Source organism: Lutjanus erythropterus, chromosome 3 (genome assembly GCF_056507025.1).
Source record: "Lutjanus erythropterus isolate fLutEry1 chromosome 3, fLutEry1.hap2, whole genome shotgun sequence".
Classification (NCBI taxonomy): Eukaryota; Metazoa; Chordata; class Actinopteri; order Lutjaniformes; family Lutjanidae; genus Lutjanus; species Lutjanus erythropterus.
Window position 1 is genome coordinate 16,460,645 of NC_139319.1, and position 18,092 is coordinate 16,478,736.

The 18,092-nt window shown below is 39.6% G+C and overlaps 1 protein-coding gene across 1 annotated transcript in view; it reads right to left on the reverse strand.

The window, feature by feature from the left end:
* Window positions 1-18,092, reverse strand: part of cntln (centlein, centrosomal protein) — a 132,474-nt gene that overhangs the window by 54,522 nt on the left and 59,860 nt on the right. The window contains exons 14-16 of the mRNA XM_084715207.1: window positions 11,437-11,537; window positions 6,005-6,102; window positions 2,382-2,911 (exon numbers count right to left, since the gene is read on the reverse strand). Of these exons, the coding sequence (XP_084571333.1) occupies window positions 2,382-2,911; window positions 6,005-6,102; window positions 11,437-11,537 (729 nt within the window). The remainder of the gene's footprint in view (window positions 1-2,381; window positions 2,912-6,004; window positions 6,103-11,436; window positions 11,538-18,092) is intronic.

Below are 18,092 nucleotides of genomic sequence, written 5' to 3' on the forward strand. Positions count from 1 at the left end.
TCAAACCTGTTCCAAAAAATTGATGGACAAAAGTTGGTGGAAGGTTTATTTATTTTTAAGCGTGCAACAAGAAAAAATATGGACTTGGTGTGCAAAGGCCTTAACCCTGTATAAATGTTATATGATGCTATCATTGTTGTACAGCCTACCAAGAATTTACAGGGATAAGATTTCAATGAGAAATTAAAAATAAGGGGTTCATGAATACATTTTTCTTTATTGGCGCACTTATTTATTTGTTATTTTTTAAAGTTATGTTTTTGGGCTTTTTTTGCCTTTATTGGATAGGACAGCTGAAGAGCAGACAGGAAATGGGTGAAGAGAGGGGGATAACACGCAGCAAAGGGCCGCAGGAGGGAGTCGAACCAGCGGCCGCTGCAGAGGACTCACAGCCTCAGTACATGGGCGGACGCTCTACCAACTGAGCTATAGGGCCGCCCCATTCGCGCACTTATTAAAAAAATCCTTGAAACAACATATGCTGATGGCTAACTAATGAGAAAAGGTGAAACGGTTGGTAAACAAGTCTCGGCTCCATTGTACACGGAGCAATGCTACAGCAAACCACAAAACTAACTGTGTCATTTGAGTGAAAAGATTCTGAGTCATGTCTAGCCCTACACTTAGTTGGTTTTTCCTTGTGAATCCTTTCCTTGTCAATACTTTCTCACCTGTCTGTAATGTAGTGTGCTCCAGCAGTGATTAAAAGCATAATGACACACGTGAACACAATCTCAAACACACATTACAAATTCAAAAGAAAGAGTACGATTCAATCTGATTCAGAACGTCATTCTCCATGCTCCCCTGCTCTCAAACAAAACTGCTGATCTGCTCAAAATGGTCAGCTGCCTCCAGCAGCTCAAAACTTGAGAGAGGGAGCCAGAGGCAGCGATAAAAAGGAGGGGGGAAAAAAAAAAACAAAGACTTGTCAGTAGCCTTAACGAGTCTGACATCTTTATTTGGCACTATTTAGGCCAGACCTCCTTAGGCAGAAATACTGTATTTCCAGGAGCTCCTACCAGACATATTGCTGGAGAAGACCGCTGCGAAATAAGAGACGCAGAAGGCTTTACAGTAACAAATCAGTTGACAGGTGCTTAAATAAGACAACATCTCAGTTTAGGCCCCTTCTTCACAAATCCACTTAGATCCTCCTCTCAGGTAAGGCGTATATTAGACTGCTGCTTATTAGCCACATGGAGAGGCATTAGAAAAGCAGGGCATAGCTGCACCCAGTCCCTGTTAAACGGCCTCATGTGGATAGAGATGGGGTGGATTACAGCCTGATGAATTAGTTGGTGAAGAGATGGCGAGTTAGTAGGACTGAGAGCGGATAGAGAGGGAGGCATACAGGGAGAGAAAGTGAAGGGAAATAAATATCAGCGATTGCTCTGAGTGTTTGAAATCAAATCATTCCGACCATCACTCAATAAATGTTGGCTCAGTGGCTTTTTTGCATAAAACATACATGAAATAATTACTGTCGATGGTTCTTAATTTAGAGGGTGTTAAACAGCTTGTAGACATCTGGTACTGAGCCGAGTAGGGTCATTCAAAATTTATCTAACTAAATTAAGGCGAGGAGAGGAGAGAGGAGGGTGGGTGAGATGGAAAGGAAGCGTGTGTGTGTGTGTGTGTGTGTGTGTGTGTGTGTGTGTGTGTGTGTGTGTGTGTGTGGGAGGGGGTTACGGGGTGGCTGGAGGAAATAAGAGCAGCACACACACATTTGTGAATTGACATGCCACAAGATAACCAACATGGCTATACACAGGGTGGGGTTAGCTGCTGTGCATGTATGTTTGCGTGTGTGTACGGGCGGAGGAGGTGGGTTGGGGGGGACTTGGTACTTGCAGGGGGATCCTTAGCGCTGTCAAGGGGGGGTTAGTGAATATGCAAAGGACCAGTAAATTAAATCAAACTGCCAAACTGTCAATTTCGGGGTAGCGTGACTAGTGCATGAAAATGGCATCACTGGAAGGTATCAAGGCTTCGGCGGCCCCCTTATCCCTGGGCTTTTCTGGCATCGGTTCAACTTTGTGTGGAGAGGTGGCTAATTTTGCATGCAAATTTCAGTCAATAAGCTCCAAGCAAGGCGTCCCAGGATATTTCAAAGGATCTGACAGTACTTTCCCCCTCCTCTCTCCTTCTCTCTATCATTCTTGCTCGCATTCTTCTTTTGGCTCCTGAATACCAACTAGACAGACGATGAAATTCAATCACCCATTTGCTTACGCTTTGCATATGCACGGTGTCCCCTCGATGCTGCGTGGGCCCCCCCACAATTCAGCTGGCCCACCAGCTCTGATCCGACCACCTAAAAATAATGAGGAGGGAGGCGGTGAGAATAAGTGCGTCTGTATGTGCGTGCGTATCATTACCTATCTCCGCTCATGTCCTCCCACTCGTCCTTAGTGGGACTAGGGCCGCGGCCTTGCCAGCTGATGGCTTGATTGGGGCTGACTGTTCGGTGGCTGTGCTGGTGTAGCGGACCTCTGAGTCTAGTTGTTTTGAATTTGACCTTGCTGCTAATGTTGCAGGCAATCCCGCCTGTCCGTGTCGGTCCTGCTGCACGGTTCTTATAGAAGTCCCTGGCTGCTTTGAGGATCCCCAGCTCCTGTCTCAGCTTCAGCAGCTGATGATGAAGCTTGGTAGCCTCTTTCTGCGAGGCAGCCAGCCGGGCTTCGAGAGCCATGATCTCGCTGCAATGCCGCTCCCCCTGGGCCAGGGCCTGGGCCTGCGCTGCCTCTTCACGGGCAGCTTCCTGGGCTCGCAGATTTTCCAGAGAGGCTTTGAGTCGGCAGCAGTTGTGGGCCAACTCTTGCTTGGCCTCAAGTAGCTGCTCTTTCTCTTCCCTCAGCCTCTCTGTCTCCTCCTCCAGGGACATCATCCTCCGCTCCAGCTGTTCAATCTGAAGGAATCAGAGATATGGGGCCTCAGTGGTACATTTTTCTCCCCTTGCATATCTGTCGTTTTTACCATAAAAAGCTCTGAACACGTTCCTCTTGCAATGCTGATGAAAACAACAACATTTGAAGCCTTAGTTCACCCTGTGTTTTGCTTTTCAGCAGACTCTTTCAATTTCAATAGCAAGTGAGCCAAACAGGAAGATCAGTAGGGGCTTATGGCCCACACACATTATTTTGTCAATTAATGGCAATTAATAACTAACAATATAATGTTCATAGACAAATTTCTCAGAGCCCTCGGGAAAAAGGGCAGAAATCTCACCATGATTTGACTTGTAATGCCTCTTCACATTGTATTCTTTCAACAGAGCAATGCATCTGTTGCAACATAAACACACCGATTTAATTGCTGAGGATGTCAAAGTAAATAAGCATTTGTTAGTACATTCACTCTGGAATTGGTGATTTTCACAATCAACGTTACGTTTCTTAAGTTTCGAGAGACATTTTGAGGCTAACTGTTAGCTTTAAAAAGACATAACTAATACATTTGGGTTCAGATCATAGAATCTTTGGTCAGTAGCTCAGCTTTATTTATCGTATCAGACACATGCCAGCCTGATTTGCAGGCAGACTCTTGTGGGACATAAAATATTTCAGAAGGGCTAAATCCGACCCGTGGGCCACTAGTTGAGCAGGCATGCTTTACAGTAGATGTCAGGACTGTTCAGTTGGCAGCCTGTGGGCCAAATCTGGCCCTTCAACAATTTCTTTTTTTTTTTTTTTTTTTCCATTTTCTTTTTATTTTTGAAATACATCATTACATCTTTAAGTACATTCATGCCATTAGGTATGTAAGTACCAAGGGAAAAGAGGTATTTGTTTATATAATACATGTTTGTACACGTCATGTATATGTGGTACCTTTTCTTAGTCCAGGATAGCAAACCAAAAAAGCTATAACAGAACATTATGTATCAAAATATACACTTTAGTTTGTTTAGTTTGACTTAAACTCATAAACCTATTCCCTTGCATTTTCGCCTTCAACAATTTCAATCCAGCTCTTTGAAGATTATGGAGGAAAAAGGGTGCATCATAGTCATTTAATTTAAATGACCTGCTAACATGTTAAGTTAATGGGTGTTTACATTGTTTATTAGAAGACCATCATTTTATTAATAGGTAATTAGCCTGTTCACTGGTTATGTAGCACACAGACACTTAATATTTTAAAAATTTCAACTCTGGCTGTTTAAGCAAAGGGAATTTAGAGTCAAACTGGATGAAAAAGATGTTGAATGCAACAATGTGCAAAACAAGCTACTACTATTCTAGGATTACAAAGGTGTATTGTTTGTTCATTTAATATTCTATAATCTTTCTTTTATAATTCTGAAAACTAATAAAGTGAAGGAAAAAAAAATAAAAGGTGTATTGTTTTACACATTTGCACTCATAACTTTCAGACATAGGAAATGCCTGGCCTGTTGGCACTTTACTTTTTCCAAATCTGGCCCTTCTATTAAAATAATTGAATAGACCTGGTCTATGTAATCAGTGAAAATTAATATGAGAAACACCAGTTTGTGATTTGACCTGTGTGTGGTAGCATGCACACAGTGGTTTCCCTCTCCAGACATTTTCTCATGGGTGCACGTGCCAAGGCGTATATGCTCTGTGTATGATTGAACCAGTGAGAGGAGCAGCACCCCACTCCCCAGCCTGGCAAGACTATGGACATCTGACTGGCACCCCCTTACCCTGATCACCCCTAACTAGGCAGCAACCAGGAGCACTTAGTCTATTTGTTAGATCTTTGGTAGAGACTGTTTAAGAGAACAGTGGATGCCTGCTGGGTTTGTGCCTCCAGGCAATTTTTCCCTTTTATTTGGTTCTCACTCTGCCCGCTGGTGAAGCCTGGTACCTTTCAAACAAAATTAGATGGCTTTTCCCACTCTTGATGATTCACTGCCATGAAGGCAGAAGGGGGGGTAACATACGAACTCATGCAAGCAGGGGTTTTAAAAGCATGCATGCATGAGCATGCGAAACCCACTGATAGCTCTGATACAAGATTTGTGTTTGTGTTAAAACTGATATCTGGGATGACGATGAGTTATTCCAGTTACAACTACTAAAACTGTTATTATACCAAAATTTTAAACTTCAATAAAATACTAGCTAACTCTTTCGATACCACAGCAAAAAGAAAAAAAAGTTGCACTTTATTTTACAGTACATAACGAAACGTAACAAGCTATACTTTGTATCAAACAAACTAAAAATATGATCTTTAATAGACTGTATTAGACCCTTTATTAGAGGGTAATTACAGACACATTACAAGAGAACTGTAAACTAAACTGCATAATATCCCACTGTTACACTGACTGACTTCCCTAGTGTCATCTGGGTCACATAAAAACAAAACTGTATTGTAAACTAAAGTATATTGTTTCCCACAGTCTTGGCTACTCTGACACTGCATGGGATCAGAGGGTGTGTCCCAAGTAACACATGCATGATTTCACTTTAGTTTACAGTAACAATAGAGTTTCATAAGGGTCTAATAAAGGGTCTAACTACTGTCTAATAAAGGATGTATTTTTTAGCTTTTATCTAATTTAATACAAAGTACAGCTTGTTACATCTTACTAGTACACTGTGAAATACAGTGCAACCATATTTACCAAAATTTTAGGCAGGATAATGACGACTGAACTGAGGTCTTGAATGAGCACTTAGATATTTATTTTAGAGCTTCAGTACAGTCAATACTATAATTAACAGATAATGTATCATTTTACACGTGGAACTGAAAAAGTATTGAAGTATTGACACTTTACCCCTACAGTTATTATTTTGGTTATTTGTAGATTTTTTTTTAAATTGTAAAAAAAAAAAAACAAACTACTACCTAGCTGACACTCGACTTGGAAATGACTACATGACCAATTCTGCAAAGACTGAGCACACTTCTGAATCATTCTTCAGAGAGCAAAACCAAATTGGCATTGTGCGTAGTTCTGGCTCTGTCGGGTTTCTTTTATTGTTAATGACAAAGAACACTTAGTGATGGCATAGTACTGTACCTTTTTAAATGACTGTTCCATTCGCTCTGAAGAAACAGAAAGCTTTTTCGGAGTGCTGCTTTTGACCTGATGCTCCTCCACCACTTTGTGAAGCAATTCTGTAAAGGGGAACAAAGCTTGTTATTGTGACACGATGTGTCAAACTCTGGCTGCTCAATCAATAGAATGATAATAAAGAGGGTACATTAAATCAATTACCATTACTAAGGTCTAATTTCCTTCCCAAGGTCCAGTTTCTTTTTTTCTTTTGTCAATCAAATCAGAAGGAACGCAGAATCACTAATGCTGTTTTCATAGGGACTTTTCACTGCTAAAACTCACCTCCTATCCTGTTTCGAAAATCTTACCAAATAGCCCTTTTTTATTACGATTAACAGAAAGGTGTTTTATTTAGTAGTCCATGTGGAAATAGGAAAACAGTGTTCAAAAGTGCACACTGGTACATGCTATGCGCAACCTCTCTCTTGGGATCTTAAACAAACGAAGAGAAGTGCTTGAATCCCCTGTGAACACACAGCCCCAGGCTGCACTGCTTTGTAGTCCACTGTGTTTCCCCAGTGGACAACTAATCTCCGCAGACTAACATGCTGCTTTATTCTGAGAACTTCAATAGTGGCCTTGGTAAACATATGATTTAAGCTTTATGATAACAACAGAATGCATGCAGGAGTCAAAGTGCTTGGGGATTTGATGCACACATATTCATGTGCGCATACATGATCCGACAACCTCAGTGTCACTGTTTGACATACAGTATACACCTGCAGAAGTAGCAATATCTTCTCCACTCACCTAGATGCAAAGGGCAACACAAAACAATATAAAACTTTCTGCCTTTCATTCTCTCCTGTTAAACATTCATGACAGGACGACCAAAATAATTTGTACAATGAGGCTGCAAACATTAAATATTCAGGACCTTGACTTTTCAGGTCAGTTGATCTTTTGGAAAGTGAGTCGGAAAAAGAGGCCATAGAAGGAGAGAGGGTTATGTTGTGAGGAGCCGCTGCTCCCTTACTTTGCATTTGACGCTTTGCCCAGGGAAGTTTGTTACTTTGAATTAGCCTGCTCTTTTGTCTTCCCAGCATGTCACATTCAATCAGACAGAGCACCAAATAGGACAGGAGGGCTGCCGGGTTCGCTGGATACATAACCAGGTTGGGAGACAATTATCCGGCTCCAGTGCTGGTGGCTTGGGAGTTGGCACCTCAGCACTACCTTGATAAGAAGACGTGGTGGCTCCCTAGTCACCCGTAGTTGGAGGAGGTCCTGGCACTGCGGCATACATTAACGTCCCTCCCACGTCTCCTCATGGGCTGCAGCACAAAGGCCCCTTTCCTTTCATCTGCTGCCTTTCGTTAGTGTGATCCTGGCGTGAGCGCTTCAACCCTTCATCCCTTTGATAGGGTCACAGAGGTTCTTCAGGAGCAAATATTGTGGCCATTCACAATTTTTGTCTTAATAATATTGAGTTTAATTACTATTGACTCTAAATATACTGTTAGCCCTGATGTAAATATTCCAAATATTGAGAAAATGTCTTATTTAAAGCACAAAATAATGAACACCACTGGCATTTACTGATCCACACATTTTATAGTAAGATAATATTTGCCAAAATCACCTAAATATAACATTTATTTATTTATTTTGACAACTTTATGAACCTACAATAGAATAGAATAAAATAGGTAGTGCCTCCATGACTAAATAAACACAATTTTATAACAGTCTTTTCCCTTTCCTTTAAAAAACATGTGAGTGCTCATCCCTTCTTTTTGTAATTTGTTTTTAAAACAACTGAATACAGTCCGAATTAAAAACTTAATCAGAGTTAGCTAGCATGTGACTAGCCAATCCTAGTGAACCCATAAAAACAAACTGTAAAAAAAAATAGTGGGTGGAGATTCCAGCTCTGAAAAGTGAAGCCAGTGAGGAGGTTCCTTAAATTTCCATTCCTTCTGATGGCCAGCTGCAGGGGGAAACTCCATTGGTTGCAAAAAAAAAAGTTTGAATGTATATTCTTGTATGGCAAAATGACCTCACTTCTAAAGTTTTCTTCGATAAAGCATGCTACACATTTTGTAAATTATGGTCATGTTTAGACACTTAACACAGACAATAACTTAAACACATAAACACAAGACAAAGACTTAAAACAGACGATAAACCAGGATATACTTTAGGACACGGCTACATTGTGATTGACAAGTCAGTCTTAGCAAGTCCGTCCAGCACATTAAGCTCACGAAACTCAGTGTCTTAATGCCAAACTCAAGGCTTCAAAACAAAAACCAGAAACCAACAGGTGAAGTCACGGTGAGTTTACGCTTGCAAACAAGGGTCATCCAGGGTTCTTTATGTCTTTCTTACCTCTGAGAGGCAAGATAACTAGCCAAAAAAAGAGCCATTCGTTTGTTAGTTACAACAGCTGACAACCTTGACGTTCCTCTTCAAGCTCTGCAAAATACATGTGCATGTTTGGTCTTTGGTTTTTGTCTTTGTTTAGCAAAGTCATACAGGGAAGCAGAGAGAGAGAGAGGCAGAAGGTTTTGCATTGTGCATGTTCAGGATAAAATCAGTGACATTACAACCATTCATTATTCAACCAGATATAGAAACATAACTATCATCCTGCACCCACACAGTCCCTTCACATCATGGATGATTTTCTAAGCTTGGCGAGGTACCAAGAGTGCATTTTTATGCAAAGATAAAACAACTTTAACATTAATAATGAAACCAAAAACAGCAGTGTTGGCGAACACAGTGTATAAAGCCACTCTCAAGGCTTTTGTCGCTGTCAGGAGCATTAAAATTAGGAATACAACATTTTTATGAGGCTAGCTACATACCACGATGCTGCCCCATCCTTTAAATTAAGAATTTTTTTTTTCGAGCAGAAACCAGAAAATTACTTGAAAACTATAAAACAAAGCAGATACTCAGGTTCTTGTGTAACACTTATATTTAGTGATTATTTGTCTGAAAAGAAACTAAGTATGTGCTTTTGAAGTAGATTATTTCCTAGTATTCCTGACTAGACTGTTAATAGGAGAGGATCCACTATTTTAATTAGTACCATCCTTTAAATCACATACTTGCATCTACAACAGACACAATCATTGGTTGTGAAGAAAATTAAAGTGATCTAGGACAGATTTGTTATTGAACTAGTTAATTAAGGCCAGCGGTTGCAGTGGTCAGTGTCTGACAAAAGCTTGCAGATTGGATTAAAAGCGATGTGCATTTTAACATTGGGAATGATATATGCAGACAAGATGAACACTACTTGATCTCGCAATCAATTTGCAAGGAGTTGATCAAGTCTTAATTGAGTTGTCTTATTAATTCCACTGGGAGTTGTTCTATTAATTCTGCTCAGTAATACACATGGCCCAGAGGTAAGAGGATAGCTTAAAGGTGCTGTCGTGTTCAACATGCACACTTTTCCATTACAGGTGATATTTTCAGTGTTTTTTGCTTTGTACTTTAAGCCTGTGGCAACATCCTTGGGTAACATTGTAGAGAGCAATACAGTAAAATTAATGGAAGAATAAATTCAGTTTAAGCACAAATATTTCCAGAGTAAAAGAAAGGGCAAAAGGAATAAAAAAAAGACTTAAAGATCTCATCCACCCAAAAATGTGTTGTTTTTTTTTATGTTCATACCTTCTAAAATGTCTGAAACCTCCAGTGCAGGGCAGATTTGTCAGCAGGGTTGGAAGGATTACTTTAAACATGTATTCCAATACAATCATTAAGTACCTGATAAAAAAAAAATGTAGTCAGTAATCTAATCCAAGTATTACAATATTAAAGTAATGTAACTTAATTACTTTCTATTACTTTTAGTTTACCTCAGTACTAACTTTGTAAATACATGGAATTGTTATAAGACTATTATGATGTTTTATGTCCGTTGTTAGGTTTATTAATTATTTGTCCAGCAATTCCTTCCTTTTTTATGCACAAATAAAAGCTTGGATTAATAGTGGAAATTGCAGGGCTTTGTGGTTTTTACCCACACATCATCCCGATCACTAGTTTCACCTCTTATAGCCCAAAAATATTTTCCAATGGTAGTAGTGCTAGTAGTAGTAGTAGTAGTAGTAGTAGTAGTAGTAGTAGTAGTGTTGACAGGTTAGCTAGCTAACTGGATTTCTGTGTAGCTCACATTAGCGGTCGGTCCTTCCTGTAACATGAACATTAAATGTTTCTTTAAATTTGATGTTGAGTCCCAGGATGATGACAGCTTTTTCACAGCTGAAGGCAGAACTGATACTGTACTGTAATTTTGTTCACCTTGATTTTAAGTCAGAATAATGGCAAAATGTCCACCCATTGTAAGTTTTTATTTCACTGGAGAGCGTGATAATTACTGGCAACTGTAAAATTAGCTGTGGTTTCACTTGAGACCAGAGTGGTGTGAGGACTCAAAAGTAGTCGGAAGTAGTGTTGTAATGTGTGCGTACTGAACATGGTAGTATATCAGTCATTATTTTAAAATTGCAATGATGCTAATGACCTCAATTTTTACAAAATGTATCCGTCATCCCATCACGTCTTTTCTATCTGTAACTATAATGGAATACAGTTATCATTTTTGGATCCAAATGATACAGTCCCATTACATTTATATCCATTACGTTACAGTATGTTAGAGCTGGCCTTAGCAGTGTCAGCTACTCCAAGTTACAAACTAACAAACAACATGGTAACTACACTTACCATTCTGATACAGTACATCTGCTAGTCAACAATTTCAGTGAACAACAGACTCTTCATCTGAGTCTGGATCTGACTGAGGCACAAATATGTATGGATGAGTGCAGTGCTTCTTGTTAACACTGACTCTAGCCATCTTGATATGCACTGCTCTTTCCCTGGTCATGCACAAAGCGGTGGTGGGCGGGGAGCGAGGCCAGACCCAGAATCTCTCGATGAGGGAGAAAGAGTAGAGGTTTTAACTGGTTATGACACAGCCTAAATGTAATACCGCTGCCTCTTTATGACCTACATAACTTAACAGGCTATTTCTACTTAGCTGTTCTTAATGCCTGTCACCGGGCCAGTGTCTCCTTGAAACCAGATGAAACGAGCCTGTGTTTACATTTTCACAGGCAAAGTTACAGTAAGTAAAATGTCAGCCAGTTAAAAAAAAGCAGGAGGGGATTTTTATTTAGATCATTTTACTTAGTATGTTATATGTTATGGTTATTGGGGTGGAAACACTACTGCTTTTGTCCACGGGAGCCTCCAAAATCAACTGAATATGAAAGTTCCTCGTAGTAGCTTTAAACAAAGTATTAATCATAGTGGAGTATTTTTTTCTATCCTTTAAAACGTGTTTGGAAGGAAGTTTTATGACATGAAAGTTATTTTAAGGAATGATTTTCAGATGGTTATTTTTAAAGAAAAAAAGTGTTTACCTTGGTGTTCATTCGCAAGACACATATGGAGCTCCTTCACTGTGGCCCGGTCCATCGCAGCCTGGACTCGCAGCATGTCCAGCTCCTCCTCCAGGCCAGCTCTGCAGTCACACACACACACAAAATAAACTTTACTTCACACACACCACTACTAACACAAGCATTGTACAATATAATGAGTATCTTTTTAAATCTCCACAAATATCTCTCTGGATTCCACTGTGGACTCAATTATTGTAGAAACTTTTATCACACATTTTAACTTGAGTCTCATGCACTGGCTTTCTCTTCCCAGCAGAAAAGACGACACAGCGAAGAAATCAACTAATTAAAATGCTTTTTAATTCATCTGGAAATCAAAGTGACATGCAACATGAAACGGCAAGGTAGGAGAGTACAGTGTGTGTGTGTGTGTGTGTGTGTGTGTAACAGACAAACACGCTGGGAAGTGTGCACAATTACCTCTCTGCAATTAGCTTGATTCCTGCTAAAGGCTAATTATGTGGAGCCATGCTCGAGACTTTGCACTTTCAAGTTATTATTAGGACCCCAACTGAAGTCTACAGAGGATACACACAAGCCCACTGAGACAACCACACCTGAAACACACACCTAATTTCCCTCCCCTCTGCTCCACAGAGTCTGAGAGAAACGCTGGAAACAAGCTCCTGCTACTGTAGTGGCATTCTTCCCTCAGTTAACCTCATTACAACAGTAGGTCTTCCTTCAGACTGACTTCTTGAGGCGTGCAGTGCGAGCAGCATGCGGGATACACTCTGTAGTGTTTGAGGAGTAACAGGGCATTTGTGGCTATGGTGAACTGTGATGAGCATAATGGCAATTAACTCAAACTAGACACCTGTTTCAACCAATCTAATTTTGCTAGATCAACCAAGAGATTTTTCCATACGAATGCCAAGAAAATGACTTGGGAAAAGTTATCGCCATAGCGCAGGGAAGGAAAGTAATTAGCTTTTTAGCCCACACAGTCCAGTAGAGGCATGGTCTAATGGCTGACCGCAGCTTAAATAAGTACACAAATGACTCTCCCTGAGGGGGAGGGGTGAGGAAGCAGATGGATATGTGTCGCTCCTCTATAGATTTTCCTCCATAAATGAACTCAAGTCGATGAGGCACCGGCACTGCCTTATGTGTCCAGGCTGTTAATGGGACAAATGAGCTGAAATATGCAGTATGTGGAGGGAGCCCATTCCATCTCATGTTTCTCTTTTATGCCTTTTCGGATGCTGATGGTATTGACGCTAAACCAAAGTTCATATGCAAAACATTCAATTTTGTTGAGGGATAAGCATGCTTTCTTGGATGGAGAAGGGATTAGATTGCAGAGGGAGTTCAGTGGCCAGGGGCCTCCAGTTTCACATCATAATAATGGAGAGATGGAAGACTATTGCATCCTTATTCAGTAACACTCAGTCGGTGCAGTGTGTACTCCAGTCTGCCAGAGAATGAGATGTTAAGAGACCCATAATACAAATTTGGTGACTTATCTTTAATATTTGCTGAGGGAAAGTAAAAATAAATTATTACATTTAAACTTTGGTTTGTGGGCCCTTTTTGTATTCTAGAATTCTGTTAGCAATGACTGCTGATATTTTTACTTAAAAAAAAAAAAGTTACATGATGTCTAGTCTATGGGTGTCACAATTTCAGTATTAAATCGAAAATCAATTGAAATGAACTTTCAGTTTCAGTAATTGAAACAAAAGCCTGAATCAGTGTTTCCCATGGTATTTGTTTCTGCCTACATGCAGTGTCCAGCGTGTCTTTGGAGGAAAAAAGCAACACTTCAAAGACAACACAGCGTAGCACCTGGCAGTTACATCACTTGATACCAAATCTATTCTTTTTTAAAGAAGAATTTGAAAATGGAAATGACAGTTGACAAGGTATAAAACCAATGATCATAGTAGTAAGTGTAAAATAAAAAAACTTCATTTAGCATGTACAGAAGGAACAAGTATCAAATATTTATACTGAAATCAAAAACAAGTCAGAATGCATGATTGTTAAGGCAAGTGTATTGTAAGAAATGATTAGTGATCATGGATGTGTAATGCTAGCCCACAATTAGCTTTAAATAAGCTTATTTTAGTTATACTTGAAAAAACAGTAAGGATAATTTACACATTGCTCATTTCATACATGCTGCATTTGTTTTGACAGTAAAATCTGAGGTGGCTGTTTTGATTTGCCATATGTTTAGTTGTGCCACAACATTCATTTTAATTATGACAGGTTTGTGTATGCTTGACAGATTCAGTTCATTTGACCACAGACACCAGTGATGCAATTGATCTCACAATATTAATGTAAGTGAAAAATAATTTCTGTATCAGTGATTTTGATCTGCTCCAAAATTTAAGGGTTCTTCCTTGACCCTTACTACGCCCTTCCACCAAGTTTCATGCAAATCGGACCAGTAGTTTTCTGTTAATCCTGCAGACAAACAGAGGCAATTAGAGTATCGATTAGTGCTCTGGTTAATTTTGTGAAAGATGGAAGATTCTCATTTAATTCCACCTTTGAATAAAACAACATCTGTACAGCCTTTTCTTTTCCTTCCTGTTTCATGACACCTTAAAACGGATTTCAAAACTGTGATTTCATTTTCAGCTGCACAAAACTGTCTCCTTGAACGTGTCTTGCTTCGATCTCCCCTTACAGTCTCACTCCTCACACTTTGCTTCCTTGTGTGAGTAAATCATCTGATAAACAGATGCCTCCTATTTTTACCTTACTAACGTCCTGATGATGGGAAAAAAAAAATATCTTTGAGAATTCAAAAGGATGTTTAGGCGACATTGTAAGGCTGCGGTAGTACTGAGCTAAAACTCAACCTCAAGGAGCTCTGTTTTAGATGTGCATCACATTATAGCCGCCTACACCTGAATCAAATTCCAGACCTTTTCCCTACATTAGACTACCTCCAGTAACCTGTAATTTATCTCAAAATGAAACCATGTTTTCCTCTCATATCCAAGCTATCACAACAGAGAAAAGCTTCTCTACAGCCGTACCTCCTATAGAGCATTTCAAATCTTTTTTTAAAAAAATCTGGATGATGTATCAAATGAAGCTAGCCGGACAATTTTCAATTCCCTCTCAACTTGCCCGCTTCACCTAAGGTAGAATAACACTCAGCAGGCATGAAAGCAAAAGAAGTTTCTTGGCAGAAACCAAACTAAAGGCAACAGACAGGTGTTATGTTTGGTAATGATGTGGTCTGCAATGTAAGTCTGTGTCTCACGCCGCTCTTTTGGCCTCGTTTTTGAAAACATTTTCTCTCTCGTGCAGCGCTAGTACTTCAGCCCTGAGCTATCCACTCCATGTCATTTGATCTCGTCTCCACCTGTGTTGCACCTAACACAGCTTAGAGCACAAACTGCCAGCCTCCATCCACAAGGGTGTACAACACAACATCATCTGCAGCCATTGTGCTTTCACATGCCAGCCTCCTCTCGCTTGGCACATAAAAATACACAGGAAGAGCAGGGAATAGGGTGAGAAAGCGAAAACACCTCTGGCATTTTTATCGCTGGGGAACGAATCTTGTTTTGGGGGGATGTGGGGGGGATTCCCCGATGGTTAAACTTAGGCTAGAGGGCTGTTCATTCATGGAGGGAGTTTGGGTGGATAAGCCACTGCTGTCAGCAGAAATGGTGACTGGTGGAGTTTACATGGCTCAGTGCTGTATTTTAGCTGCGGGCGATGCAGCGGCAGCAGCAACAGTGAGTCTTTAAGAGTTAGATTCTCCAGCCACAGGCCAGTGATATGAAAGGTAAATGGGGATTCATGTAATAATCACTAGTGGAAACAACGTAGGATGTCCACAATATTCCCTGTTTAAGAGGCTTGTTGATGCCGCTAGGTGTCTTAATATAAAATAAAACAATATCATAATAGTATTTATTAAACATGAGGAAGAGAGAGACATTTGTGTAACTGAATAGCACTTCCTCAGTCAATAATTGTTTGAATGAGAGGAAACAGGAATTTTCTGCTCAGTGTTCCTGTTAATGTTTTTTTTTCCTTGCCAAAAGTCAATTTTTACTTGCACCTGTACAAATTGTTTTATTAACAATTATTAAATCCCAACATAGACTAAAATTAATTATTATGCTTAATCGCTGAAATGTCTATAAAATGTCTGGTATGGACATTTTTCACTATTTATAAGCCAAGGGTAATGTATTTAAAAATGTCTTGTTTTGTCAGTCTAAAACCCAGAGACATTCAGATCGGTTTATTATGATAATAATTGAAGAAAAATGGGAAATCTCATTATTTGAGGGGTTGAAAGCAGGGTTTTTTTTTTTTTGCCATTTTGCATGTAAAATTACTTTAAGGATTAATCGAGTATCAAAATAGTTTAAGAGTTTATTATTATTATTATTTTTTTTACCACTCACAGACAAGTGACTCACCAGATTTACTTGCACAACATACATACACTTACTGTCGTGCCCTGCTGCTGTATGTGCAAACTGTATTTCTGAGGTTTGGTTCTTTGAAATAACTGTGTTCTTTGTGCTCTAATTTTATCTTGTTATGAGACCACTGAAGCTAAGACTTGATGGTGCACTGAAGCTTGCATCATAATTAATAACAAAACCAAGTTTTTTTTTCCACACAATAATTAATTTACCAAATAATTAATGAAGGAAAAACCTTAGTTATCTGATTTAAAAACATGCATAAAACATTCTGTTTGTGCGTGTGTGTGCTTGTGTGAGCAAATGTGTCCCTCCTCCAACTAAGTCCTGGTCCGGGGGGCAAAAGACTCTCATTACTTCTAATACCTTTTAGCAAATCAAGATGAAACGAAAAGAAATGGAGGAATATGAGGAACACCAGGGTAAACTTTATTAAACTTAATTAGAGTCAACGTCGCTTACTGGGAAGGTTCACGTCCATAATGGTCACTCTCTATAGAGGAGCTTTCACTGCTGCTGCAGCGCAAATGATCTCAAAGGCTTTTTCCCCAGTAATCGCTGGCTAATTTATGCTTTGATGTCGTCTGAGTATAGCATCTTAAGTCTGAGGGTGCACTGCATGTGTTTATTCTGTTTATGGGGTCTAAATAATCCCTGCCTCTTTTTAGCAACAGACCTTTAACAACAATTAACAAGCACGGACATGGAGCGCTGCAGACAGATGCATAATGAGGCAGATAGAATGATCCCACTGCGAGTTTTCTAGCCCACCCTGTCCGTAGTTGCTTGCCAGCCATCTACTTCAACCAGAAGGAAATCTCAATCAAAAATCAGCTTTGTTGTTGATTAGTTTATTTGTCTGTGTCTTTTTCCTGAACAGCACTCCAGCATGCAACTGAGAGATATTCTTTTCCATGTCAGATTCTGTCAGTACATAACCACATTATTACATAAATGAGAGCCTGTTTTTGTTTTATGATTGCAATAATGAGATTGTTAGCATTAAATAGTTCAGAAAACTTCTATCAAATCTTAATAAGACTTATGTGTTTATGCCACCTAACTCATGACTTGCCTAGGATTCCCAGCATTTTTTTTATGACCTCAGACATTTACTAAAAATCTATTAGAAACTTTAAGGACTTTCATCTTCCATATTGTTGGATCTCTCTTAATCAATATACATTGAAATACAGAGGATCATCTTTATAGAACAATCTACTTCCACCACTACAATCAACATGTAGATTATCAATTAAAATCTGAAAAGGTTAATGCTCGGCCTCTGAAGAACCAGTGAAAGACTGCTGACTTCAGGCTACAGACTCTCATTCAGCAGCAGAGTACACTCCCACTGCACCGAAAACCAGTGAGAGGAAAACAGCCTGCAGAGCCAGAATATTTTTACATCTAACTCTGTCAATTAAAGGCTTATTTTGACCAAACTAGAGCTGGTGATTGTTGGAGGAGTGGAAAGATTAAAAAGACAGTTTTGGTGAGTTGTACTTGAGTGAGTTTAGATACTATAATTCTCTTCAAAGATTAAGATTAAGAAGTCAATAATCGAAAATTTAAGACCCAGTTCTCTATCTTGTGATCACCTGGAACAAGTCTGTCAGATGTGCTGTATGTTCCTTACAGCTGAACCCACTGGATGGGACATAAACCTGTGTGTCATCTTAATGTTCTAAACTAGGTTACCTTTTGAGTATTAGTCAGGATTGCTGAGCATGACAAAATCTACATCATAATCATTTTATAATCACATCGTTCCCCTCCGATTCACAATCAAATCGTGAGATGCCAAGAGATTCCCACCCTTAGTTATTGGGCCGACGGTTGTTGGTTGGAGAATTTTAATATATCGCCCAGCCCTGTTTGGAGTGATAGAAAAAAGTTTCCAAAGAATAAGCAATGTGTTGCTTACAGCACCCTTAGTAAATAAGCTAAAACAGCAAACAAACAGACCTGTTTCACCTTCTTGCTCAACCTCTAATTCAAGTACAAAGATTAGAGGGGGGCCTGGGCTTCATAACCTTCTCTTAACACTGTGGGGACCCACTGTGCAGGAGTTATCCCAGCAATATCCATTCTGGGAAATGGTCATTTGGGCCTCAAGACAGCATTTTACAAGTGCTGTTTTTGGAGGAGGTGATAGGGAGCATCTGTGCATAACATCATGACAATGAGGAAGAGCGAATG